This window comes from Falco punctatus, assembly GCF_963210335.1.
Source record: "Falco punctatus genome assembly, chromosome: Z".
Taxonomy (NCBI): Eukaryota; Metazoa; Chordata; class Aves; order Falconiformes; family Falconidae; genus Falco; species Falco punctatus.
Genome location: NC_137586.1, coordinates 29,036,999 through 29,063,734, shown reverse-complemented (window position 1 = coordinate 29,063,734; position 26,736 = coordinate 29,036,999). Strand labels below are relative to the sequence as shown.

Genomic DNA, 26,736 nt, shown 5'->3' with positions numbered 1-26,736 from the left:
TTTTTTGTCAGATAAAACAAGAATTGAAATTTTGGAAGTAGAAGTTTATTTCCTTTTGCTGCTTTGCAGGAATTGGACTTGGTGCCTTTCATAAAAATAATCTAAATACCAATTTGTACACCATCAGGGTATCGTAGGGTAGGTAGCTCTCCTCCTTCTGTTAGTATTCCATGCTTTTATAGAGAGAGCTAAAGATTCAGGGAGGCTGGAACTAGGACTCAGGTTTCCTAATTTCCACCTTAAATACTTAGTCTGTGTTTCTTTTTCTATATGTTGGTTGATATTGAATATTGTATACCTCAGAAAGGATGGAGGGACAACCTTTTGGTGACGCAGTGAAACACAATATTCAAAATTGTAAGCTGATGATTGCATTAAAAAGCAGGAATGTATTTTGTTCTTTGACATGTTTTTATTCTGTTTGTTTGAATGGTGGATTGTTTGTGCTAGTTTTGTAGTGAAGATGATGGCTTGTTTGTCCTGAAAATTTGGAAGAATAGGTCCTATGCCTTAAATTTGGATAGTCAGTGGAAAACATAAGACCCTGTTGCATTATGTTGAACTGGGATGTAAGGAATGCTGACATAGCTGCTATGTTTTGTATACATTGGTTTCTTATAATATGTCATACATTTCTGCTTCAGGCCGACTTCATCAGCTCAGTTTTCAGTAAATGACTTGTAATTTTGCTGTAGGTGAGGTGGAAAGGCAGGAGAACACAGTTCAGTTCTCCCACACCCCTCCACACTCCTCCTTTCTTTTTGTAATCTGAACTGCCAAACTAAATAGTTACATATTTACACAGCCCTACTGTCCTTTACAGGGTTTTTATTGTTAGAAAACAAATCTTAATTTAAATCACCTTTACCATCCCTGTCGGGAGTAGGTGAATACTATTTTCAGACTAAAATGAAACAGAAGACTACAATTTGCTTAATATTAGAGGAGCAGCTTGATGACTGAATTTTCTTTGTAGACTGTGAGTCCAGACTTGGGCTTTGATGGTACTGATATTGTGTTTTGCATCAGAAGATGCATATTTTAGCTAGTTTTCCCTGTTCTCAGGTTTGTTTCTTCTTACAGGGACAATGGTGTGAAGGCTATTGAGAACCTGATGCAGAAGAGAGGAAAATTTGACTACATATTGTTAGAAACAACTGGTTTGGCAGATCCAGGTAGTTCACATCATGCTTTTCATAACCATGATAATTATTCTGTTTTTATGAAGTGCTTATTTGCTCACCAGTCAGTTCATGGTGCAAACCATAATATAAAGTGGTGAGTTGTCATGCACCTGCTTTGATCACTCTATAGACTAAAACTGAATTGGGTAAGGTGCAGAAGCAGGGTTGTGGGTGGGATGGTTTGATTGGGTATTTTTATTTTTTGAACTTGCTCTAGATGGATTCTAAAGCTTAACAGAAATCCAGTTAAAATACATTCCTGTCAAGAGAAGACGCTTGGCTTGGAGAAGAGAAGCATAATCTGAAATTAGGAGTTTTCAGTAGGCTTTTGCGGTTCTACTTTGCTCCTTCCAAAGTATAAATTATTAGCATCTGGTGTATTGTTACATGGGTTGTGGTAGACCTTATATTTTCTGAGGTCATGAAATACACTGTGAGAAAGACTAATACATTCTTCTGGTAAGCACGGAACAGTGATAGATCTCACAAAATCCTTCTGTGCTCTTCAGTGATATTTTTTATAAAAAGATGTTTAAACTTGAGCTCATGTTGGTAATAGCTATCTAAAACATTTTTCTTTGAACCATGTCAATGAAAAATGTGTTGTTGATTGAAAGTAAAGGAAATTCTTACCAGAAGCTTTAGTAGTTTCCCATTTAGGAGACTGATGGTTTCCAGCTCAAAGCTAAGTTTTCATAGGACATTGATTTGGCCTCTGTTACACACAAATTCTGTGTGAGTCAAATTGGAAAACTATTAAGCTTTTTGGAAAAAAAATCAATAGATGCCAGAAAACCATTAGATGTTGTGGTCCTTGTTCACAGTGCTTACTCATGTAGGATGTAACAACTGAAATTTTTTTTTTTTTGGTGGTATTTGGTTTTGATACAGAGTGATGTTTGGAGGACTGCATCTTGTCACTTCAGGTGGACAGTTTTAGGGGTTAAAAGTGAGTTTAGTTACTGATTTATTTTTTTTATACAGCACATCCTGCAGTTGCTAGAATCTGTTTTACAGGGCTGTTCTAGCAGAAGATGGTAGTAGCATGCTCCTAGGCTATGTGTAGTACACAGGTGTCAGGTCACAGATTCCAAGTCCCTGATAGAATGTGGTGTCAGTTGTCCAAATACTTGCTGATTTTTTTTTTGCTCGACTCATCAGTTTAGTATGTTCCATTTTACATCCTGAGGAAATACAAATGACTACACAAAGAAGAGAGAGTACTACATGTTTCATTATTTCAGAAGCACCTAATCTGGATGGAAATTCAGTGGATAAGGAGACCTAGCATTTAAAAAATACTAGAATCATATAATCATAGAATAATTCAGTTTGGAAGGGGTGTTAAGAGGTCTTTAGTCCAAACTCCTGCCCAAAGCAGGGTCAGCTATAACACAGGACCAGGGTCTTTGGGATATCCAGTTATATATCTCCATCCTCTTAGGATAAACATGACACACCTGTCCAGGTAACATGTTCTGTGCTTACCTTTTCATGGTGATAAGTAATTTTTCTGATACATGTGGTCTGAACCTTTCTTACTTCATCATACTACAGTCGTCTCCCATCCTTCTGCCACAGCCTGGCTCCATCTTCTCAGTGACTCACCTGTAGGTAGCAGAGAGGCTGTTGTTAGGTTCCACAGAAACTGTCCCTTCTCCAAGCTGAACAAATGCGGTTCTCCCACATTTCTCATTATAGGGCCTGTGCTTCAGACTCAACTGTCTTGGTGTCCTGTGCTGATGTCTTTCCTGTATGGAGGATCCCCATGCTGGAAGTGCTAGCCAGGTGTGGGCTTGAAGATGCTAAATAGAGGAAAATAACCTCCCTCAGCTTGCTGCCTACCAGACCCCCAGGGCCATCTCCGTAGACCTGCTCCCCAGCCAGTGTCATTGCCAGAGGCTCTTTGTTCTTAAGTGTATTACTCAGCATTCTTCCCTGCTGAATTTCATTAGGTTCTGCTTGGCCATTCCTCATCTGTCCAGATCCCTCTGAAAGATAGCTCTGCCCTTAGATATATTAACTGTTCCTTTCTGATATTCTCTGCAAACTTGACAGTCATGTCTTCCATCCCCTCCTGGTTTCCTGGTGGAGACATTGAACACGACAGGTCCCAGAGTAAACCACTGTAGTCCTGTACATACTGCTGGCTTCCAGACAGGGTATGACCCATTAACTGCAGCCTTTAGAGCTTGACTGTGAAACCAGTTTTACCAAGTTGTCTTTTCATTCAGACTGGTAATGTCCGAGCTCGGTTGCTAGAATATCTTTGTAGCCAGTGTTGGAGAAAAAATACTAGAGGTGATGTAAACAGTATACAGTGCTCTCCCCATGTCCACAAATACAATAATTTTTTTTCCACAAGAAGCTGGGTATGGCCTTCCCAGATTGATCAGGCATGGTTTACCCTTGTAAACTTTCTTTCCAGTACTGTATCTACAAATTGAAGCTGCTTTAGATACTTCTTAACTCAATATATCTTAAAATTATCTAAACCCAGAAGCTTTCCTGTACCACACCTGAGATAATTAAGGGAAACATTCTCTTCTAGATCCAGTTACTTTTGACTTTCTTTATTCTCTTGCTTTATGATGTAAGAAACTGCATATGAGAGTTTATAGAAGCCAGTGAAGAAAAGGTCCCTCCTAGAGACCTGCTTTCTCTCAAATGTCCCAATTCCATTTTTCTTTAACTATTTTATCTCCTTCTTTTATCTCTCTGTGTCCTGATCTGGAAACAGTGGCTGTAAAGAGTACAGAATTTTTTAGAAATGAGGGAGCCTTGGAGTATAGTAATGACAGATAGTTGATATTACTGAGTAAAGGTAATTTAGACGTCTTAACATGCATCTGGAATTGTGAGGATTTTAAAGCTTTTTGTAGTTATAGCTGTGGACGTGCACACAAGTATAATGCTTTGATAGCTGTTGTTAAGTCATCTATGTGGTTGGGTATTTGACATCTGTGATGCTTTCTGAGTTTGGAAGAGAGGAGTTTCAAGTACAGCACTACAAATAGACTTCTATGAAATGTCTGAATATTGATAGCTTACTGGGAATAATCTACTGGAAATAATTTACTAGATAATTACTGGAAACTATCAGTTTTGCAACTAAATGTACTGCACTCCTTAGGAGCTGTGGCCTCCATGTTCTGGGTTGATTCTGAGCTGGGAAGTGACATCTATCTTGACGGTAAGAAGTGCAAGCTTGTTTTCTAATGTGTTGGCATTCTGTGTCTGGATTTAGTGTAACATATTGTTATCATTTAAGGCAAGGTTTCAAAAGATGTTTGAAATGCATGATCTTGGTTTTCACATCCCCACATTTGCCGATGGGAGATCCATGTGCTTATTCTGATGCTTGTTGATATATTTGGTGAGCTGTTTCAGTTTGCTGAATCCAACAAAAGTTGTGTAATGCTTTGCTAAGGGATCAGATATGGAGAGATCTTGATTGTGGTGTAAGGGGGAGAAAAACCTCATTAATTAGATGTTACAAAAGATTATTTAGGAGTAATAGTACAGGTCGTCGTGTGTCCGTTGTGTCGCCTGCCCTGTAGTGTTTCTTAAATGGTGTCGTTATTCCTGAACTCATAATTTGTCAACGTCTGGACTTCTCTGCCTTTTGTTTTTTGGTTTTTTGCCTTCTTTGCCTACTGTACTCATGTTAGCTCTGGTATTTGCTGTGTTCCAAGAAAAATCGGCGTTTACTGTGATACAAAACATCACTGTGTGTATGTAGTTAAAGAGCACGTTGAATGTTGATTATTTTTTTTTTTTTTAATAAAGTCCTAATACTTTGGTCAGTCTATGAAATACTCATCTTAACAAGGATACATTCCGTTGAATAGGAAATAGCTTCATAAGTTTCTGGCAGAGATTTGCAGATTCCTGGTCACTTGCAATCAGAATAACTGCATACCTCAGCCCCCCTAATTTGTTTCAGTAACCTGTAAAAGCATACCTCTGCCATATGCTGTACTGGAAGAAGGAGGAGAGGCATCTACCTTGTGAGAATTTCTCTCATCGGGTTTGGTAGACATTTTTTTACCATGGATAGGGGTAACAAAATAATTAGGTGATAAGTCTAACATTCAGACACATTGAAAGTATTATAATCAGTTGTAAATTGATGATATTGTAAACTTCTGTACAAGTATAAAAGTAACAAGTTGTTAAATTGTTGCTTTCAGCAGATTTCTATACTATTTTATTATCTTCTAGGTATTGTATCTGTTGTTGATGCAAAGCATGGCTTGCAGGTAGGTTACTGGATTTGTTACTTGGTTTAAAACTGCAGCATTAGAACAGCTGTTGCAATAATGCTCATGTGGATTAATTACATTTTTATAATAGCTTTAATTCTTACAGCAGATGAGGATGTATTTCAGTTGCTGTGGTACATGAATACTGTATTTTGAACGGGAACAGGGAAGTACTGATGTCCATAGCAGTTGAGTTTCTTACCAACACAGCAGTATGTCTGCTGAGTTGTCAGGTTGCTAGATACTTGACTCCTAGTTTTGAAATAGACTCTATCATTTCGCTCAGGAATCTTGGCTGTATTCCAGATAGATTTAGATTCCAGATCCATTTAGATTACTGTAAAAACAGTGGAGAAATTTGTCTTGCAGAGTGTCATTGGTCCATGTTACTTGGGAGGAGTAAAAACAGACCTCTGATAGCAGTGTGATAACAAGTGAGTTAGGGCTCAAATTGGGAAGGGTGCTAATGTGATGGCAGGTATGGTGAGGAATGATGAGAGAGCCAAGTAGCATTTCAGATTAAGAGATTACTTCATTATATGGAAGCAGACAAAAAGAGCAGGTATATTAAGAGCATGATAATCTATATGAAGCGTAATGTAATAACAGACCTATAGAACAATGAGTTTTGGTAACAGCAGAAATTGCAACTAAATCAAATAGTTGAACTTTTTTTGTAATAGCTAGTCATAAGTATAATTATTTGCAATTTAGTAATTTAGGAAGTGACTACTTTGGTTAGATACTGATTTTGCAGGATTCAAAATAAAAGTGACCTTAAGAAAGGATGGTATGAATATCCCATCATGCTGTGGAAGTGTTTTTATTAGTTCTGTATTTTACAATGGCTGCAAAAAGCTGAGAGAACTGGGGAATAGTAGTTAAAAAATAAGGAAGTGACTGCTTCTTTATAAGATTTTGTTTGGACTATTTGGGTTTCTCATTTCAGTTGAGCTGTACTAATAGCTGATTTACTGGAAGGGGACAGTCCTGTCCTCCCATCAGTTTGTGTTGCTCCAGGACAGAACTGATCCATTCTCATAGCAAGCCAGTTTGGAGAGTTAGGCCATCATGTTTTGCAAGGAGTTTTCCAGAGGAGTTGGTAGAAGAACCAGGGGAAGGGACTGAGAGCCCATTTGCCCTTTTAAGCAGGAGCTGACTTTAAATCAGCACAGCTATCACAAGGAACCACAGCATGTCTTAAGTCAGCCCCCTTTTCAGCTGAGTGCCCTCATACTAATTCAGATGCGTTTTATTATTTGCAAAAATATTTTTCTGTTTATCTGTTGCTTCATGCAGCACTGATTTATTGGATTTAATCCAGTAGTGTTGCACACAGCAGCACTAGATTGTTGTTTAAAAAATATATTTTTAATATTTAAACTTTCATGTAGTATGTCAGAAACAACACAAAAACATTTTGAAACATTCAGCTTTTCTATCTGTTATTATCTTTGACAGCTTACTGAAAACTCTTACATTATTTAATCAGTAAGCCTGTACAACACTGACACCCACTTAGAATAATAAGAAACGTCAATCTTCCTCATTTATGTGCAAGTAAACTATTTTTGCTTTATATAGAGGACTTGCTAACTTGTGCAATTCCTCTGGTTGCAAAGCTTGACCTCAACAGCTGCTTGTGATTCAAAGAATTTTGAAAGCCATACAGGTAATGACATTGAGGTAATAGACAGCAGTTCTTCTTCAAAGAACCAACCCATCACAAGCTGAAAAACAGTACTCTGTGACCAGTCAGGCAAATTGAAACTGAAGTGGTAGTTGATATCATGAGTTGTAACTCTAATGGATTTGTCACCCAGCAATGTGAAATAGTCATTTTTTTTTTGTTAATCAAGGGCAAATAGTTGGTTAGCTTGAAGTGACAGTTCTCTATTTTCAGGACTTGGCAGATGGACTACTGACATTGTTCTTTTCAGGGCAACAAATCTGACAACATTTAATTCAATAGAATCAATACACACAGGTTTACAAAGGAAGGGTCAATGAAAAGGTTCCCTCCAAGTCATCAAGTCATCATGTTGTTTTGCCCTGCTTAGGTTGTACACAATCAGGAAATAATTTTGGGTTTTCCTCTCCCCGCCCCCCCCCCCCCCCCTTTTCTTTTTTTTAAGGTGACAGACTGACATTATGCAATATATTTTTGTTTTTCAGGTCAAATAATGTTAGAAGCCTGATAATTCTACTTGAAGAAAAGATAGTTTTCTAGGGGTTTTTAATTTACTAATTTCCCATTTAGTATTCCTGTGTCTTTAAAATCAAATTTTAAAATAATATTCCTGGTACATTTAGAGCATTTAGAAGGAATGCACAGGACTCTCTGATCTTCCCAGAGATGTAAAGCATAAGTGGTGAGCTTTTACTAGTATTACAGCATCATTTTAAAGGTTTACTGCCTCCAGGTGTCTGTGATGCTTCTGTCCTGGTGATTGCTGCCTCCATAGGAGAATGGGCAGAAAATAACTTGTAACTGAACCTTTGCTGCCTCAGTTACTCTGTCTGACTAAAGTCATAAGTAAGACTTTATGTTGCTAAACTCCACGCTGCTGCTTCAGATGCAGGCATTTTTTTCTCTTTCACTAGTTTTTCTGTGAGGATGTTAGCTTGGGCAGGCAGGTGGAGCGCAAAGTTGCAGATGACACAACTCTTGCAGTGTGACCAGAAGCTTCTGCTTTTGTCAGTGTTAACTGACTCTTCTGCCCACTGAAGCCTGAATAGGCCACAAACACTGATCTTGGGCAGACTTGCCAAGGAGTAATGGTTTATTTGTACAAACCCAGAAGAAGTTAGCAATTTTTACAGTTTTTACTGTAGAAGTAGAATTGGTCAAATCTTTCAGAGAAAAGCAATATGCAATTACATGTATGAATCCTGTACTGCAAGCCTAATCTGTCTTTAACAGCTGAAATCACACTTCTTAGTAAAATTACTGTACTTTCATTTTTTCAGTTATGTTTTTCTATGGTTACTTTATATCATGGTCACTTTTTGACTTCTTTGTAAATCTGAAAAGTGATTAAAATATAAAAGTTTTCTAACTCTTTAGCATTCTAATAAGGAAATTCATTAAAAGGGAAGAGCTTTTATAAAAATTATAAGCTTCTGTAATGGTGAATGTATAAATTTACTTTTTCACCATAATTTTGCAGAAAAATTTTAGATGCCATCTTTCACAATACCTTGGTGAAAAACATACTTCAGCTGAATTGGGTTTGACTTCCTTTAATTGCAAATGAATCTGTCTGTCATTTGAATATGATAATCCGATTGTTTTAATTTTTGTCTAGCACTTGACAGAAGAAAAACCAGAAGGCCTTGTCAATGAAGCATCTCGGTATGGGTGTATAAATTATTAATTTTTTTTAATATATATATACATAAAAAATAAATATACAAATATATATATATATTTGGAAACTGCGCTGTGTAGAAGGTCATTAGAAATTACTTCTTTTTCTTTTATGAGCCTTTTTTCTGCTTTGCTTTTAGACCAAGGTAGATTGATGTAATGAGTTAGAAAATAGAAAAGTGACTTCATGCTCTGTTTGGCCTTTCTGCCAAGATCTGACTCTTCTAATACATATTTTAAGACGGATGGGATTTTACCTAAGTGAAGGGGAACCATCAGTGTTAAGAGGTAGAAAGAATTTCATGCTAGGATCGATCAGCTGCTTGAAGTAGAACTGGAGGTAGAGGAATATTTTTTGCTAGATGTGGATCCATAATGATATAGGGTAATTGTAACAATGGAAGTCTTCATAAAGCAAAAATGACTTTGAAGACTGCGTGCAGGAGAAGTAGGGGCTTGTGAAGTTCATAAATCACCGAGCACTTTGCATTAAGTGACTTTTTAAAAACAAAAAAAAACAAACCCAAAACCTAGCAGGACTATAGTTTGGTAGGCTTCTCTTGTGGCACAGAAGAGAACCTCAAGGAGAAGCTGGTAGTACTTTAGACATATAGACATACTTGTGGTATTCTGGTTCCATTAATGCTTGCCTTTCTTTACTAACAATGCTTATACTATTGTTTTGGTGCTGTGGAAGAGGTAGTGTTTTGGCCTTACAGAAAAGGTATTTGTTTGTTCATGTTGTCTTTTTTTTTTTTTTTTTTTTTTTTTGGTCCTTAATGCATAGGCAGGTTGCATTGGCTGATCTTATAATCATCAATAAAACAGATTTGGTTTCAGGGGAAGAATTGAATAAAGTCAGAACATCCATCAGGTATGAAATGTTTGGCATAACTAACACTGTACTGGTTCAAATATATTTATTTAAATGTAGTTACTTTCTTCTTGTTAATACAGAAATTAGATCTCATGATTACATTGACACAAATCGTTAGCTCAGAAGGGAGAAGACACTGGCTCTTTCTAAAGGCATTTCAATGCTTTTATGTGCTTACACAGTCTTAGCAGTTTGCCTGTCTAGGTGTAAGATTTGATGTTACTTAGTAAGGACAGGCCTTTGTCTCAAGTGTCCATGCTCGTAGATTTCTGGGCAGATGTTCCCATTTTTCAGAATTAGCATCCAGCAAAAAAATACAATAATCTGCCAGAGTTCACTAGTAAATGCAAAGATATATGGAAGAGGTCCCAAATAATTGTCATGGGTGCAGAACCAGTTGTTGGATTCAAATTAGCGATTAAAGACATGCCCCATCTTTTTCTGTCGATACCATGATAATCAAAATGAAACATGAAATTTTTGAAGTATTTTACAGCTTTATTAGTGGTTTGAATTCTAAAAGTAAAAACACTTAGACCCAGAAGTGTATCACGAAGGGTTGTAGATAGAAAAACGCACTTCTCACTGGGAGTATCTTGTCGGAACCTGTAAAGTTCCCCAGCCCTTACTTAGGAGATGAAAAAGTCACAAAAATGAAGTCTGTTGGGATGTGTGTTGATTTGTTTGAAAAGTTGATAACAGAATTGGGGTTATTGTTGTAGTGCTATTTCTCATACTCCTTTCATACTGTTAACTTGTTCACGCAATATATTACATTTGCTTTTTCATCTAACTTCTATTTTTCTATTTTATTTTAGGTCAATAAATGGACTTGTTAAAATTCTAGAGACACAAAGATCAAGGTATTAAATGGCCACTATTACTAGGTACTAGATCCTGCTTCTTTTGTAACAGATTTTAAGTATGCTAGTAGATCAGGTTGCTTAAAGGAAAACTATTGAATGAGGAATAGTTAATGCAAATATTTATTTCACGCATAAGCATCTAAGTAAAGGCATTTTTTTAGAGAAGTAAAATGTATTTTTCTTGGGTTTTTTCTGTTACTGTTCACATCCTACACTCTAGTGTATAATTTTTTTACAAAAATCACCATTAAGATGTAGTTTACAGAGCTTATCGCTAATGGGTTTTATTGGACTTTGCAATATACCTGTAAATATTTATTTACATGAGAAGTAGATTTTACAAAAGCTTTGGCATTCTTTCCTTTTTTTTTCCCCCAAAAAAACTGCATCTTGTTCTAAGCTTAATACAAATGTGGCTTTTAATTATTAAAATTATTAAAAATAGTTATGTCACCATTTAGGGAGTAATGGCACTTGGAAGGTTCCTGAAAAATGCTAATACAGGTGCAGTTTAATTGGCTTCAGCGTATTCAAAAAGTGTACCAGATTTTTAAGGGAGTATTTTAGGGTAGGAATTCACAGTTTTTCATAACCTATTAACCAGATCTAATGAGTAACTAATGAGTTGCGTGCACTATGTTTTCTTTCTGTTGAGTTAGCTTAAAGATTTTTCTTACTCTACAATGGCTGATGCAAATAAGCTGTTACTACAACATTACTTTGAAAGGAGTGCAAGGAAGTTTATGAGAAAGAACAGTAATTTTTTTTGTTTGCTTTTTTACATTGTTTTTACCATTTTTGGTTGAAATTTGATTTGCATTTCTTCTTTAAAAAGGGATTAAACGGATATAGTATTCCCAGGGACATTAGGAGAGCAGCGTCTTTCAGACGACTAGGAACAGTGTGTGTACTATTACATCAATTATTTGGCGATATTGTGATAAGTGTTCCTATAATACAGATTCCTGGTTTAAGCAACTTCTGAAGGGAAAATAGTAGATGTAATCTTAATAAAGTATACTTGACTTTTTATTCTCAAATATAGTTGGAAAGCATAGAGAAGAGTATTTGCTGTTTTTTGCTCATCAGATAAGACCAGCAAGTGGCTGTAGAATACATATTTTCGTTTGGTAACCCAGGGTTTTGAGGATAGGTTCTTGTCTGACTTCTATCTAAAGATCAGCTCAGTTTACATTTCCAAAAATGTTAACTTGTTAAGATTTCTATTGGCTTTAGCTTACTTGAAATTCTGTCTGCAGTCTGATCGCTGAAGTTTTAAGCTGTGCTGTTGAGCAGTTGTACTATGAAAAGCATTCTCTTTACTGGCTATCCTGTTATGTTTATAAGGATTGTTCTCATACTGTTTTCATTACTTTGTTCAGGGAGCAAGGTGAAATGTTTAAGTAGCTTTGACAACTTCATGCTCCTTGCTTGTCAAGTTGCAAATTCTGCTGAAGAATGATTAGAACAAGAATAAACAGTATTCTAGAGGAGATCATAAGTTCTGTTACTGAGAGGTGTTTCATATTCATACATTCATTAATTTATTGTTTTTTCTGGTGATCCTCAGTAAATCATTCCTTTTAGGTCAGCATGTGTCTCTTACATAAAAAGTTTTTTTCTTCAATGGAGTTATTGTCATTTAGGAACTTACATTCCAAAGACCAGGTATGGGTAAACTTGTGAGCAATTATAATCAGGTTTTTAATGTTTACCAGCTTTTTGGTGCATTCAGTTTTAATATGTAAATAGTCACTCTAGATTCTGCTGCAAAATTTAGGCTTTTGTTGATTTGTCCTTTTTTTTAAATTCAATATTATTAAGTTAGTATTTCTTAAAGTTGGGTTGTATTAGGATAAATTTACTTGTATTTTTGGGTAAATTTTTCTCCATCTGTGAATGGAGGTGAGAACGCTTTGATGATTCCAGGTAAAATTTAATCAGGATTTTATTCTGATATTATATCTTGGGTATTTGCTCATAGCTAATTTTACAATATCCAAATTTGGCTATCTTATTTTTGAGGCCTCTGTTTACAGTTTTCATGACATCTTTGAAGTGTGATGTTTCTTCATGTAGTGTATGTACTTGAAGTGCAGCATGAGTGATTGAATGCCAAAAGAACAACAAATAATGCAGACGGATGGAGTTGCAGAGATACAATTGTAGCGTTTGCCTTTCTTCCTGTTTAGTACTCTTGAAAACAAATTTTTACTATTCTGGGATTTATGTTATATATGTGTGTGTGTGTATATATATATACGTGTGTGTATATATATATGAAGAATGGGAACTTCACCTGTGCCACAGAATAGGGAAGGAAATCATGAAGGATGATCAGGGCTTAGGAAAACACAAGAAAAAGATTTATAACAGATTGCTCCAGCCGAAATCAAAGAAGTGGCAACATGATTTTGCTGAGAACAAACAGTGCTCCTGAGAAAGCAGGTCAGGAGTTCTTTGTTTTTTTACTTGCAAGGCAGAGTACAGAAATGGTGGATGAAATGCTTTGAAGAGGGAAAAGAGGCAGACATTATTGATAAAGGTAAATTGCTCGTAAATTGCATATGTGTGTCTGATTGCCCTAGGAAATGAATTCAAGTTTGAGGCCAAGATTTTTGTAAGATGGAAAAACAAACCCCTAAGGTTTCTGTAAAGGTTATCATGGTATCCAGCATGGCTAGCAGATTTGAAGAGGATATTAAACTTAATGTTTTGTGTCTTAAATCAGCATCTGTTCATGTCCATTAGAACATCCAATTGTTCTAATTGTTCATGTCCATTGGAAGATATCCAATATGTGAAGTGTATTATCCACATCTGTGTCATTGTCTGGTGTCTGATGCCAGCCAGCATTAGATTTTGGATATTAAGGTTAAGTGGACCTTAGGTCCAGTCCTTAATGACAACTCTTGTGTTATAATAAATACTCGTTAGAGAACAACACATACTGTCTTTCCCATGATCAAACATTCCAAAAGAGAAATAGGCACAAAATTAATTTATTAACATGTTAATTGAGAACATACCTCCTTTAATTAGGGAATTTTGTCCTTCAAAAGCCCACATTTAAAAGGGACCAATATAGCACTTTCTTGAGTGTTTCTATATGGTTTGTTCTCAGCAGTGTTCTGAAAAATAACAGCACTGATGTGGTAATGAACTCTAGAGGGGATTATTTATGTTTTTTATTATATATAATTTTTATATAAATGTATATTATGTTTATATATATATATAAATATAATTTATTATTATTGATGTTTTACATCAATACCTTCCATATTAGAAACTGCTTTGTAAAGCTGCTGTTGGGTGTAAAAGTTTAATAATACTGGCTACAGTGCAGAGGTCTGTCTTTCTATTTGTTGGGGTTTTTTGGTGTCTTGTATGTTCTTTGTATTTACCCACATATTAATAATTGCTATTAATAATTAGAAAGCTATCAGTTGTTATTAGTGAAACCTATAGTCTATATTGCTTTTATGAAAAAGGTTGCCTACACAAGTTTATAGGTAGCTGTTCTTACAAGTAAATATTATCAGGGCTTTCTGTTCCATATTATGTTTTTAATTTGCCTGTTTCAGATGTTAGAGCTGAAATTCTTCATAGTAGCACTTGCCTTATTGCGTATTTCAGTTTTGTTTTCTAACAGTGTGTCAGTATAAGCTGTATATATGCTCTGTGTGTGTGTGTTGAGAGGTCCTATATTAAGGATGCAGGATAATTGCTGGGAAGAACTTCAGGGTTCCTTTTCCCATTTAGGGAAAATCAGTTACTATTCAGGCATTCGATGTGAGGGTTTTTATCATCTTTCTTGGAAATACCTTGTATTTTACTGTATTGTTAAAAATTTTGTTTCTGTGCTTATTACTGTGTAAATAAACGCTGCATTTCCTTGTAGGGGACAATACCAACTACCAACATCCAAAAATAAGGCTAAGGATTGATTGCATTAGTATGATAGACAGGAAAACAAACACAAGTTTCAATTATTTTAAAAATAAGTATTCACAATATATTTAAATATAGCAAAAATACAAAGATTTCTTTCTCCCCCCTGTTCAGAGTTGATCTCTCTAATGTATTGGACCTGCATGCTTTTGACAGTTTATCTGGAACAAGGTATGGTGAAATCTCACTGTCTCTTATTAGAATAATATCCATTGTATAAGTGCATGGATCAAATAGACACATGCACATACTGGTTCAAATTTGCATGAGTTTCTGGTATAAATTCTAGTTTAGTCACTTGTTTAAAATTCTTGCTTTATAAATGGTAATCTGAAACAGAGGGTTTTTTTCCACTTGAAATGCATGCAACAGAAGGTTTTTGACCTTGTAAAGTTAAATGAGCCAGAGTTTGCATCGTTAGTTGCCTTTCTTTACCAAAATACAAACTTTGCTTTAATACTAGTAGTAGAGCAGATTTGTATGCTCTTTTCTGTTTTTTTAAAGTATTCCAAAATTTTTCTCATTTCACATCACGATGAACGAGAAGGCCTTCTTAGTTTTCACAGAAAACAATGAGAGACTGAGGTTCCACAACAAACAAAACCCATTACAAATTCTGGTTACTGTGTTCCATGTCCTTTGTTTTTTTTGATGCCTGATGTGTGCTTCAGTATGCTAGATAAGTGGAAAAGTAAAATTGGATGTGAGAGGAGGAGTATTTTCTGTTCACACACTTGATGTGCTGAAGTTGTTTAGCAAAGAGAGCAAGGAGTGCTAGGGCAGTTGTAAAGAGGAGGGAACAGGCAACTGGGGGCAGTATGAGTTTCACTTTTCTTCCTGGATGCACACGGTTCAGTTAAAGAAAAGTAGACACTTCCTTATTCACGCAAGGAAGAAACTGCTGAAGATGAAGCTAGTAACCTCTAGTAGATGAGGTGTGCTCATGAGATTTCCCAGTCAACTGATGCAGTATTATCAAAAGGATAGCCTGCCTTTCCCGACTCTCTGCTGCCCTTTTTTCTGATCTATGAAAAGTGGTGTTTGTTTCTTTTGTGCTCCTTCACTGTACCAGTTGGGTCTGTACCAGTGGCAGCATCAGGGCCGTATCAGAATGGGCATCCAAAAGAAGGTTAAGGGAGGAGGAAGGCCAGTGTATCCTTTGTGGGCGATAGCTAACTATTAGATCATAAACCCATGTCCTGAGTCCTTACGATGGATCAGCTAACTAAACTGCCTCATCCCGGAGCCAAACAAGAAAGCAGTAAGAAGATGTGAAACCAGAAAAGGATTGTTCTTGGTAATGGCAATTCACAGTTAGATATGATTAACCGTACTATTAGGTGGCATTCTGCAAGGTTTACTAGGAAGTGCTGTGCTCCATACACCTGAGGAATCCTTAGGGAGCTGACGAAAAAAAAAAAAAGTCTTTCTTGCTTTCCTCAGTCTAGTCATATCTCTTATCTCACCCATAGTTCCTTTAGAGGTTCTCAATATTTGGTATTAAAACTGAGGAAACAATAAACTGCAGCATTTAAAGGCAAGTTCTAAAAGCACCAAGGTTGTAGACTGCTTAAATTAAGTTCCATTTCTCTTGTTTTTATTTGAGCTCTGTACAGCGAAATTGCTTACCCTGGTACCTGTACATAGATACAGAAATCCCCACATAAAATACTAGCGATGGCTTCCTATCATCTGTAGCAGAAAAACTCTTTACATACAGCAACTTTTGAGCACAAATACACACAAGTACACTAATAAAATTGTTCTTTGCATGCTACAGTAAGGATTTCTGCCAGCATAGCAGGCAGATGAAGTATCTGATTGGTGTGACTGTACTGGTAGAACTTTGTAGTCTATACATGGCCTGAAAGTGACAGGAAACACATCAAGAGTTTGGATTCTGTGGAATGCAGTATGAGAAGACTACAACAAAGCAAAGAAGATGCAAGAAGTAGGAGCACGAAATGTTACTTCGGTAACAGTCAATGTATTTTCCCTACTGTTAAAGGCTTCTTAAAATTTACAGTCATGAAAGTATGAGAAATTTTTATGGGCAGTCTTCTCTGAAGTAGTAGAGAACTGTCATCATAGTGACTTTTGCTGTGGTATTCTTTTCTCTTGCTTAATGTCCAACATGCACAAAATGTTCTCTGGTACAGAAAAAGTATTTGAAGAAATCCTGCACTGTCTTGACTAAAGACAGACATAGGTGTGTAATCTAAAGTTGCAGTAAGATTTTATGTTGTCCTGCAAAATGATAGAGTAAGAATCTTAGTTTATGGAACAAGTCCCCAAGTTCCCTTATGAAGTAGAGAGGACCAGTTTTAAATTAGCAGGCACACTGTACTCGGTACAACAGAGTTGAAATAGAAGTTGGTATACAGTGTTTCACTTAGTGTTACAGATTTCATTCTCACAAGCAAGAGCTTTGTACATTTTTTTTTATTCTTGCTTTTCAAACCGTTCTTGTTTTCAAAAAATCAATGTCTAATAAATTGTCAAATTCTAGTGATTTTTCTCTTCTTGCTTTAATGATGTAGCTTGCCTTTTGCTCCTACACAAAGGAATATCAAGGATCTTGTACTTCTTGAAGTATAAATATTTAAAAACCCACAGATACTGCAAATCATTACTATAATCTAATTGTGTTTATATTAAGAAAACTAATATTCTAACAAACCATAAACTAGACCAAACAATTTAATTAAGCATCTTATTTTGAGATTAAATCTGAATTAACAATGGAAGCTTATTCTGAATATATAGCCTATCTTCGATATTTTAGTTTTGCTCTGCATTACTGAAGAGTTTATTTAAATTTCAAAATAACATTTTGTCTGTCCTACTGAAATGCAGCATTTAACTTTACTCATTTTCAGTTTGCAGAAGAAGCTTGAGCATGTAAAGACAACGCATGAACATCTAGATAAGGTAATTACTGAAAATACTGCTTCAGTATTTTTGTAACAACAAGGTTGTTCAGGGTAATTGCAGGCATTGCATGCTAATCATGTTTTTCAGAAGGTTTCAGTTAGGGAGTAGTGTGTTTTAAGATCTTTGGAAGATTATGTAGAATACTTACAGGAATGCGCTTTGTTGTACATAGGTTCTAAATGGATATATTAAGTCTTGCTTTCAAAAAAAGTGTATAGGTTTCCATTGTTCCAGAAAGTCCCATCATTCATTGATTCATATGGAGAGTTGTTACTGAAACAGACAAATAGCAGTACTCTTCTTAGTATTTGCAGAATCAAGTCCTAAATCTGTAGCCAGTCTTTATCTTGTAGATTCTCTGTCCAAATGTTGTCTATGTAGATACCAGGGAGATATTATTCATGACTTCGCATTCTTTAAAGCTGTAATAAAACTTCACTGAGTAGTTAAACATGTGGTTTTCTGTTCTGTGGGTGCTTCCCGTTGTTACTGTTTCTTGTGAAACCAATTTAACTTTTAAGAGTGAAGTAGATTCTGCCCTATAAACTAAGTATTGGTCCTGTAAGCACGTGTATGCTGAAAAAACCCAAAGAACTGGTTCTGTTGATGTTGATTTTTAGTATGTCAAATTAAACTCTAAAATATATTCCCCCTCATCCTGATCCTAAACCTGATGTGTGTTTATGTCAGGGAAGAATCTTTTCTCTCCCTGTGTGCAACTGCAAATAGCATTTCTGCCTTTGTTGCTTTTATTTGACTATATACAGTATTTTTTTTTTAATCAGCATATCTAATTTCAAAGATTAATTTAAGGAAAAAAGATCTGGTCCATCATCCTTGCAGAATATAAACGGTTCTATGCCAGTTGCTACTTGTAAGCACCTGTCTAATCCATGATATACAGGTTTTACTAGAAAGGCTTCCTTTTAATTTTCCTTTTTTCTTTTTCTTGTTTGTTTGTTCTGCAAATGTTATGATCACAGTATGTTTTTCTGCTTAGACCCTTCTCAAAAGCAGAACAGTCTGAAGTCAGGGAATTTCTGAATTTATTGCCAGGCAACAAAACTTAGAAATACTGATTTGAGTTCTGCAAAAAAGAAATACGAAATGATTACACAAACACTTAAATGAACACCTCTTCTTCTCTCTCCTCCAGCTTCCCATATTTTTTTCAGTGAGTGACACTTGGTCCATCCAAGGTCTCCCAGAAATGCTACAGGTGACATAGGAAGTTGGGGGTAGTTGTGTAATGATTTTCTGTCCCTTTACTGCTCTGTTCCTTCCCTGTGGTTCATGCAGGGCCCTTAGTACCTGTGGAGTGCCCCTGCTCTGTGGGTAAACAACAAGCCGTAGTCTCTCAGGGGTGTGTGCACCCTCTTTGGCATTACGGCATGCATCTTCCAAAGAGTCTTTAGTCCCAAGTGGCTGGAGGTATGTCTCTAACAGGGTGCCCTGTGTTTCTCTGCCTGAAGATGTGTGGGATATTTTTTTTTTTATTTACACTTCTATTTATAGTTTCAGAGGTGGCTGGAACAGGTTGAGACACACACACAAGGCAGCTGATGGCCTCCTTCCACACCATCAGTACTGCAGCCCCCTGCTACATAAGCCTTGTAAGCTTACACGTACTTAAAGAGCTGTATGAACATCTATTGGTTATAGCATCCACCCTTAATAGCGTCAGAAACTGAATGTACGCATTGTACATATTCTACTCCTTGCCACTGAGAGTTAGACTGTAGGGGTTAATATTGTAGCAGTCAGAATATGTATGTTAAAAATTGTTGTATTTAAACTCCATCTCCTGCCAAGTGGATGACGGAGGTTAGTATCGTAAAGGTTTGAATTTACGTATTTCCATTGTAGACTCCACCCTTTTGTGTAGATTAGTAAGGATAGCATTGCTTCCTGCAAAATTCAGGCCTTGTTCCTGCAAAACACCAAACCAAGGCACCTGGCTGTTTAGTCTACTCACCATGCCTTAGTACAGAAGCAAATATTCAAGCAAACAAACCAGTAAAACCACAGAGTAACAGCACTATTGATAGCCACTTGGTTTCTGAGTCCAACAGCTGTAGTTCCATCCAGAACTGAAACGTGTGGTGACTGGTGTTGATTTGATACAACATGGGTGTTTCCCCATTTGGGAAGTAAGGTGACACATCGGACGACTTGGATTTCACAGAGCTTGCTGCACATCCTTTAACCATATTAACTGAGCTCTGACCTTTCTCCTGAGCTTGTTATTCCTTTGCTCCCAGGTGCAGATCTTTGAAGGACTTCTTTTTCCCTTTCCAAGTCCCAGTTTGTGGGGAGGGAGCATCAAGATTTTCTCACCCCCTGATGACTCTCTCACAACTCCAGTTTTGTCATGCTTTGCTGTGAGGCTGATCACACACTTGCCTTGGGCATGTTCAGGTGTGATACTCTAGGTCACCCCTTAGTCATTAGGATGTCCCACCAGTTATTGGGCGATACCAGAGGGGCAGCAGTGACTGTGCCTAGCTGTCAGAGCTTTTGGTCTGTGGCATCAGCCTTTTTGGAGTCCCTTACTCCTTGCCTGTAAACATAGCAGGAGTTAAAAGTGACCATAGTTGGTTTTCACTTTTTCCCAGTCCCTCCATGGGAGTCTTGTTTGTGGGATTGGAAGGACTGAGCTCAGCATACTGCTCCATCAGTAAATCCCAGAGTTTCCTACTTATGCAGGTGCCTTCCTATAGCTTTCCAGCACCACAGGCACTGCAGATGTGACTTCTGTGGGCAGCAGCTGTAGGTGTCATGCATTGCTTTAATTACTTCAAGTAAAAAGTTGCAGAGTGGTTGCACTTTGGGGAGCGGTCTTCCATTTTTGCTGCACTGTAACTTGGGCTGCCTAACAGGACTCTTGTAATTTTAAACTCTCTTACTTTTCAATAGTAGATTGGGTGGCTTATCACACAGCTTTCCCTTTGGCCACCTCAGTGTTACCAGCTGCTCAGTTCTGATCCAAGTTTTGTCATTTTTGCTGCACATTTGCTGTTGTATCTTGTAGCAGTCCACTAGTCTTAACAGTGACAGTCAGTCTGATGGTGATAGATTCTAAGTGGTCTTGATCTTTCTGAGGCTCCATTTGAGTTATATGATAAGCTCTGGCATAACCCCACAGCAAAGCAGCGCACTTCCCAGTGTTTTACAGGTGGTAGTTGTATCCCTTTTGCAACTCCTGGCCTAATTTTCATGGATGCTGCCCAAGGAACTGTTAAGACCCCCTGCCATGGGCACATGGGCTTGAAGCTGGAATCGTCCTGTGTCTTCCCAGTCATCTTCCTGTCTCAGTCAGGCTTTCACATGTCCCTGCTTTTTCCAACAGTTTATACATGTCTTCACACATCCCCACATGTGTAATAGGTACATCACTCAAACCAGAATATGCAATCACAGATTTCTAGTACTGGAACCACAGCTCCTTCAGGATTCCCCAAGTCATTGCAATAATGCACTTGGCTCTCGTGAGACCCCGCCTGGAGTTCTGCACCCAGTGCTGGGGCCCCCAGTGCAAGAGAGACACAGACATGGAGGGCAAACAACAGTCGGGGTTGGAACACCTCTCCTGTGAGGACAGGCTGAGAGAGTTGGGGTTGTTCAGCCCATTCAGACATTATTGTGGCCTTGCAATACTTAAAGGGAGCTTAGAACAAAGACACTGAGATTTTTTTTACGGGGGCCTGTAGTTTTGTGTGGTAGCTTTCTGCTACTTTTTGCTTGTTAGTGATATTGTCACTGTTCTGTGTGTTACCCACAGGCCCCTGTCCATGTACAGATACTCTGCTCTGTGGATAAATTTGGGGTCACAGTTCTCTTTGGGGTATTCCCAACTGGGTGTGGTTCAAACAGTCCCCTCAGGGGTGCAAAAATAAATTTACATGTATAAAAGATGTATTACTTGTTATATAAATATTTTAAAATAAATTTATGTGCATAAAATTTGTATTATTTATTAAATATATTTTATGTAATATGTATTATACAATAGCTTATAAAAGCATGCTTTCCTTTTATAAAGTTGCATGATTAAATTTAATTTTCAAGTTAAAATATCACGCATACAATGCCTGTATTTTTCTTTTTGAACTGCAGATCTTGACTGTGAAGTTGCTAGTCTTGAAAACAGCAAAAGGCAGTTATAATCTCCTTTTAGAACTAAAGACTCATTTGCATGCTTAACTATAATTGCAATCAGAATCTTAAGATCATAGGTTTTTATTTAACATTTGTGTTCATATTAAATATGTTCAGTTATAGTAATAAAAGTCTCAATAGATTTCTAAAGTAGAAAAAAATTAAGTAGAAGCCTTCTGAATGTTGTGAGAGTTATAGCATGCTTGTATTATTAAGAAAATTATTGTTGGTTTTGTAGTGTGGAGCCATTCAACCAGTAGGAAACAGTGAGAATTCATTGTTACTATCACTGTTTAGTTCAGCACCCATATCTTTAAGATTGTTGTTGAGACAGATGATAATGATAAATGAGAGCAGAACACCTCTTGCAGTAGGGTGCAAGCCCTGGTTGGATGGTAAAGGGTGCTTATTATCTTTGTGGGGATCAACAGAAGCAATACTGCACTATGCATGAAGCACTGAACTTTTTCTGTCTTGTTTTGAAGCTGCTCGAAGTATTAGCTTTTGGGTGTTTTGGTGAGTTTACTTGGTAATTAGCTAAATGTTTCGATTTGAAGCTTGTTGCTTTTTTTTTTCTTTTAAGTTAGACTAGTCATCTGAAAGCAGTAATCATTTGAAAGAATTTAGGTTGTATGAAAAGTAATTCCCTGTATGTTCTTCTGTGCCACTGAGACATTATGGTGACAAAAATAGGTTTAAGACACATTATTTCCTTTATTTTAAAATAAATTACTGGTTTTAAACTACACATTTATTGGCATCTTCATTTTTGATAATAATTGGTTCTAAGCAGTAAGCTGGTGGTTGCTTTGGAATAAAACATTCAGACATCTTTCTTTTTGGAAATTTTTCATAACAGGCAAGTACGGATAGGTGAAAAATATCTTGATTAATTTTTGTCTAATAGAATTGTGTTGAAGATTAGAAATTGCGACGAAGATCAGTAAGCCGAGAAAATTGCATTCTTAAACAGATTTGAAAGATTGAGCTTACTAGCATGTAAGAATTAAAATTCTTAGGCTTTCCTTGAGAACAAACATCAACTACAGCAAAGAAATACATGGTAGAAGCTGATCCCAACTATTAAAGTACTGCATATGCCCCTTAAGTGCACACCCAAACAGAACCAAAAAGTATACCGTAATGTGGCAAATCAAGAGCAGAACAGAAATGGAGATTATTTTTTTTTTTCAGGTTTTGATGTGGATATATACTTGCTTTTTTATGAGGTCAAGTTATAAAGAATGCTTTTTGAAATGAATATAATGAAATATTTATTAATTTTGGTAATAGTAAGTGTGTCTTTCCATTTGCAGGGTATAATTACAGTAACATTTGAAGTTCCAGGAAATATAAAAGAAGAAAACTTGAATCTCTTCATTCAGGTAAGTAATACAGCACTGTCAACTGAAAAATCATTAGAAAATCATCCCATGCCATTCTGTTTATGAAAACATTTTTCCTGTTCATAGACTCTTCTGTGGGAGAAGAATGTGAAAGATAAAACTGGGCGTACCGCGGACATCATAAGACTGAAGGTTAGTCAGAAATGACCAACTTCTTTGTTTTGTGCTTTTCCTTTTTTACGCGTAAAAAACTAGTGTTCTGTCAGCTACAGATCTATCAAGGGCACTACTGGATCACTAGCAGAGCAGACGAAATGGAGAGGACCAATTTGTTATTGTTCTGTGTAGAGGCAGTTACCTGCTGGTTGGTGGAACAACTCAAAAGGAGGTAGCTGACAGAGAAGCAGACATTGATCCTACTTGTTTTGATTAGACGGGGAAGATGTACAGTCACAAACATCAGTGGCAGAATTAATCGTAAGGGCATAGTTAAATTACTTTTTCTTTTTTCACCTACATTGCTTTGAAAGATTCCATCCATCTCACATAGATGTCTCCTTGTCTAGGGATTGAGCACTATAGGCTGGATACTATAGACTGCTATCAGTAATTGTAATTGTTGGCATAATACGCAGAAGTTGAGGTTCACGTAACAGCAGTGCAGTACTGGTTGTGGTCTACACTTGACAATATTGTTAAACTAATTTAAAGATGCATCCCATAAGTATTAATCTTCATGGGCACTTCCTATGTTTTTCAGTTGCATGGTTTTGAGAAGGGTATAGGTGATAGTTTAGGATATATTTTAATTTTCCTTATACCAAGCAGCAGAGTTAATTGTTAAAAAATGAGAACCAAGTCTGTCATTTGGTAGGCTGTAAGAAATACAAGAAAATATGCTGCGGTTCGTTTTCTGAAAACGCTTGTGCATCATGGATAGTGACATTATTACTTTAATTCATCGAAAGAAAGGTTGTATTCTTGCTCTTTCAGCAACAAAATGAGAATATCCTTGTCTTCCCCTTCCTGACAAATAGAAGAAAATAGCCACTGATACGTCGTAAGCTGTCTGAAAACAGTGCTGCTATGTACAAGTGCATCTTTGTTGTATTGAGCATTGGAATCAAAGTAATTCTTTAGGAGATCTGAGGTTTGCTATAAGCTGTGAGCTGGCCCTCAGTCACAGACAAATACACCAAAGCAAATGAACCCCAGGTAATTATAGAATGGATTCCAAAGTTTGTTGCTTTTATATTTATTTTATATATCCTACCTGCAGTCATAATACTTTTGGTAGTAATAGTCAGAGAATTCCAGCTAACATGTCAAATGCAGACCTTTTTTTCATTAAATATTTGTAAGGGTTTTTCTTAAACACTTTTTTTTTCCCCTTTAGGGAAGTATAAGACAACTTTTTACAGAATGTGTTGCACTAGAATATTTTATAAAGTTTTACACGAAGTAATAAAAACATTTTTAATACGACTTTTGGTATGTGGTTTAATGGGCTTACTTTAACAGTAATCACTTTTAATTCTCTTGCTAGTCATTTTACTTCAGAAATGTTTGTTTGTTCTCCAGTATTCACAGATTCTGTTTCAGAACAGTGAATATACTGAGCATGAGTGCCTAATCAGAATAGTCTGAAATAAAACTTTTTTGCTCATTTTACATTATCTTTGCTGGCAATTGATCTTTCGTGGACTCATACATCATGAACCATATATATATATATATATATATATTCAAAGTGACATAATAGCTGATGACATTTTATTTTTGCTCGAACATGCTAGATACTGACCAAATGAAAAACAGCAAGCAGAGTGCGGCAAAGTGTAATTGCTAGTCTTTAACAGAATAAAGATACGTGAGAATGGATGTTATGAATAAAGTGGTAATACTGCATGGTTGTTTTGACTAGTTGGTCCATAGTTGCCAGAAACATTTTTCCCTGTTTGGCCTAGTTTCAAAGGTTTTTTTCCTCTTTTTACATACTTAATTTTTAAAGGTTTGTTTATATATCCTAACAGTTATTTTTCTGATAAGGGACTGGTGTCTATTCAAGGCAAATCTCATCAAGTGATAGTCCAAGGTGTCCATGAGCTCTATGATCTCGAGGAGACCACAGTAGCCTGGAAAGAAGATGAAGAGAGAACAAATAGACTGGTCCTAATAGGTAAGAGGAAATTACGTATTTCCTTGTTTGACTTTAAGAAGCGGATCTTTCTGCAGGCCATGCTGTGACTTATCCAGTGAAAAGCAACTGGCCCAAATAGGCCGGAATAAGACCAGTGAGTATGTTCAATGTAACGTTCAGTCAAAGGTTTATCCATCAAGACCTCCTGCAGTTTTATATTCCAGCTGAGTGGAATCTGCATTATCCCTTTTAGTGACATAGAAGTAAAAAAAAAACCCAAACAACTAATTATTCATAAAGTCCATAATTATAAATATGCTGATGGAAATTATTTTTGATCAAATATTCAGTAACTGCAAGGAAGGTGATTATAGCCATTAAAATGTATAAAATTTGTTTTGTTTCGGAAGAGTTTGTAATGCTGAGGTTATGAATTTCTGTTTCAAACTTGTTACTCTCTGCTTTGCAAAATGTTTTTATGACCAAAAAAACCCAATTTTTCTTCCTTTCCCTTGTGCAACTTGAAGTCTGTTGTTGCCTGTGAAATCTAAAGTTACCTTGTTGCCTGCAGCTTAATTGCAATAACTGCTATTCACACTTACTGGTATCACAAGCATTTTCTTTGTAGAGAAGAACGGCAAATCACCACTTGCTTGCATTTTTTGGTAATACACAGTAAAATATAGCTAGCTAATTTATTTCTCTTTACAGGCAGGAACTTGGATAAGGAGATCATCAAAGAAGTATTCATAGCCACTGTGGCTGAGAAACAAGGAAACAGTTGACATCAAATGACAAAAAAGATGCAAAGTCTGTGCTTAACTCTGCAAGCTTTTTATGACAGAAAAGACTGAATGACATGAAGTATAGTAGTTCCTTTTTCCTCTGGAGGTTTACACAACAGCTAAACCCTGAAGTCCTCCTAAGAATCCAAGCTGACCTACTGCTGAAAGATAAAGTTTCATGGTCTAGAATCACACATGAAGAATTCTACCGTTTTGGATTTGGCTTAATTTGAGTCAGTACCATCATGTACCTATGCAGAAATGCAGATGGGCAAAAAGGCTGTTGTTTATGCCATACATTAAATGTTACAGTAGCAATATGGTAAACCTGTTTGAAGTCTTGGGCTTTTTCCAGATAACTCTCTTTTACTACTGGAAATGAAGCAACAGTGATTGTTGCCAGAGACGTATTGCAGTATTTAGTGTATACTATTAAACTGTCTTCCTTCTCTTTCAACTTGCCTTGTGATTTTTGAATGTATACATTCATCCCAGGTGCCACTAAACTGCTGTATAAATTAAACTAAAAATAAATAGATAACAGTCTCAAGACCACATGAAATGTAGCTATTATGCAGACAGTACACAAATGCAGTGTTCAGTCACATAGCCCAAGCGTTGAAAGATGTAGCTGAACTTGCAGATTTCCAGACCATGACCTTGCCATTTCAGGATTTGGGGGACAGGGACGCACAATTTCAAAGCATTGTCTGGGCTGTCCTGTGTGATTTCTTGTAAGGTTGTCTGACACTTTTGGGTGCTGTTTCAAAAACTTACTTTGAAGCTTTTATCTCTGTGTTCATTAGTTTTACAGTTCAGAGGTGAGCTTCTTTCCCTGTACCTTCTCCTGTAGTCAG

The 26,736-nt window shown here is 36.6% G+C and overlaps 1 protein-coding gene across 4 annotated transcripts in view; it reads left to right on the top strand.

Moving 5' to 3' along the window:
* Window positions 1–26,336, top strand: part of LOC308056612 (zinc-regulated GTPase metalloprotein activator 1A-like) — a 28,935-nt gene extending 2,599 nt beyond the window's left edge. Inside the window, exons 4-15 of one of the 4 annotated variants that reach the window (XR_013924887.1) lie at window positions 1,084–1,175; window positions 4,318–4,377; window positions 5,409–5,446; window positions 8,758–8,804; window positions 9,607–9,693; window positions 10,515–10,559; window positions 14,631–14,687; window positions 17,396–17,447; window positions 22,925–22,993; window positions 23,081–23,146; window positions 25,023–25,133; window positions 25,806–25,945. Coding sequence is in view for 3 of the 4 variants with exons in the window: in XM_080372245.1 (XP_080228371.1) it covers window positions 1,084–1,175; window positions 4,318–4,377; window positions 5,409–5,446; window positions 8,758–8,804; window positions 9,607–9,693; window positions 10,515–10,559; window positions 14,631–14,687; window positions 17,396–17,447; window positions 22,925–22,993; window positions 23,081–23,146; window positions 25,004–25,133; window positions 25,806–25,879 (817 nt within the window). In the remaining variant the exon portion in view is untranslated. The other 3 variants (XM_080372245.1, XM_080372247.1, XM_080372246.1) reach the window with 3 other exon arrangements.
* Window positions 26,337–26,736: the final 400 nt, after the last annotated feature.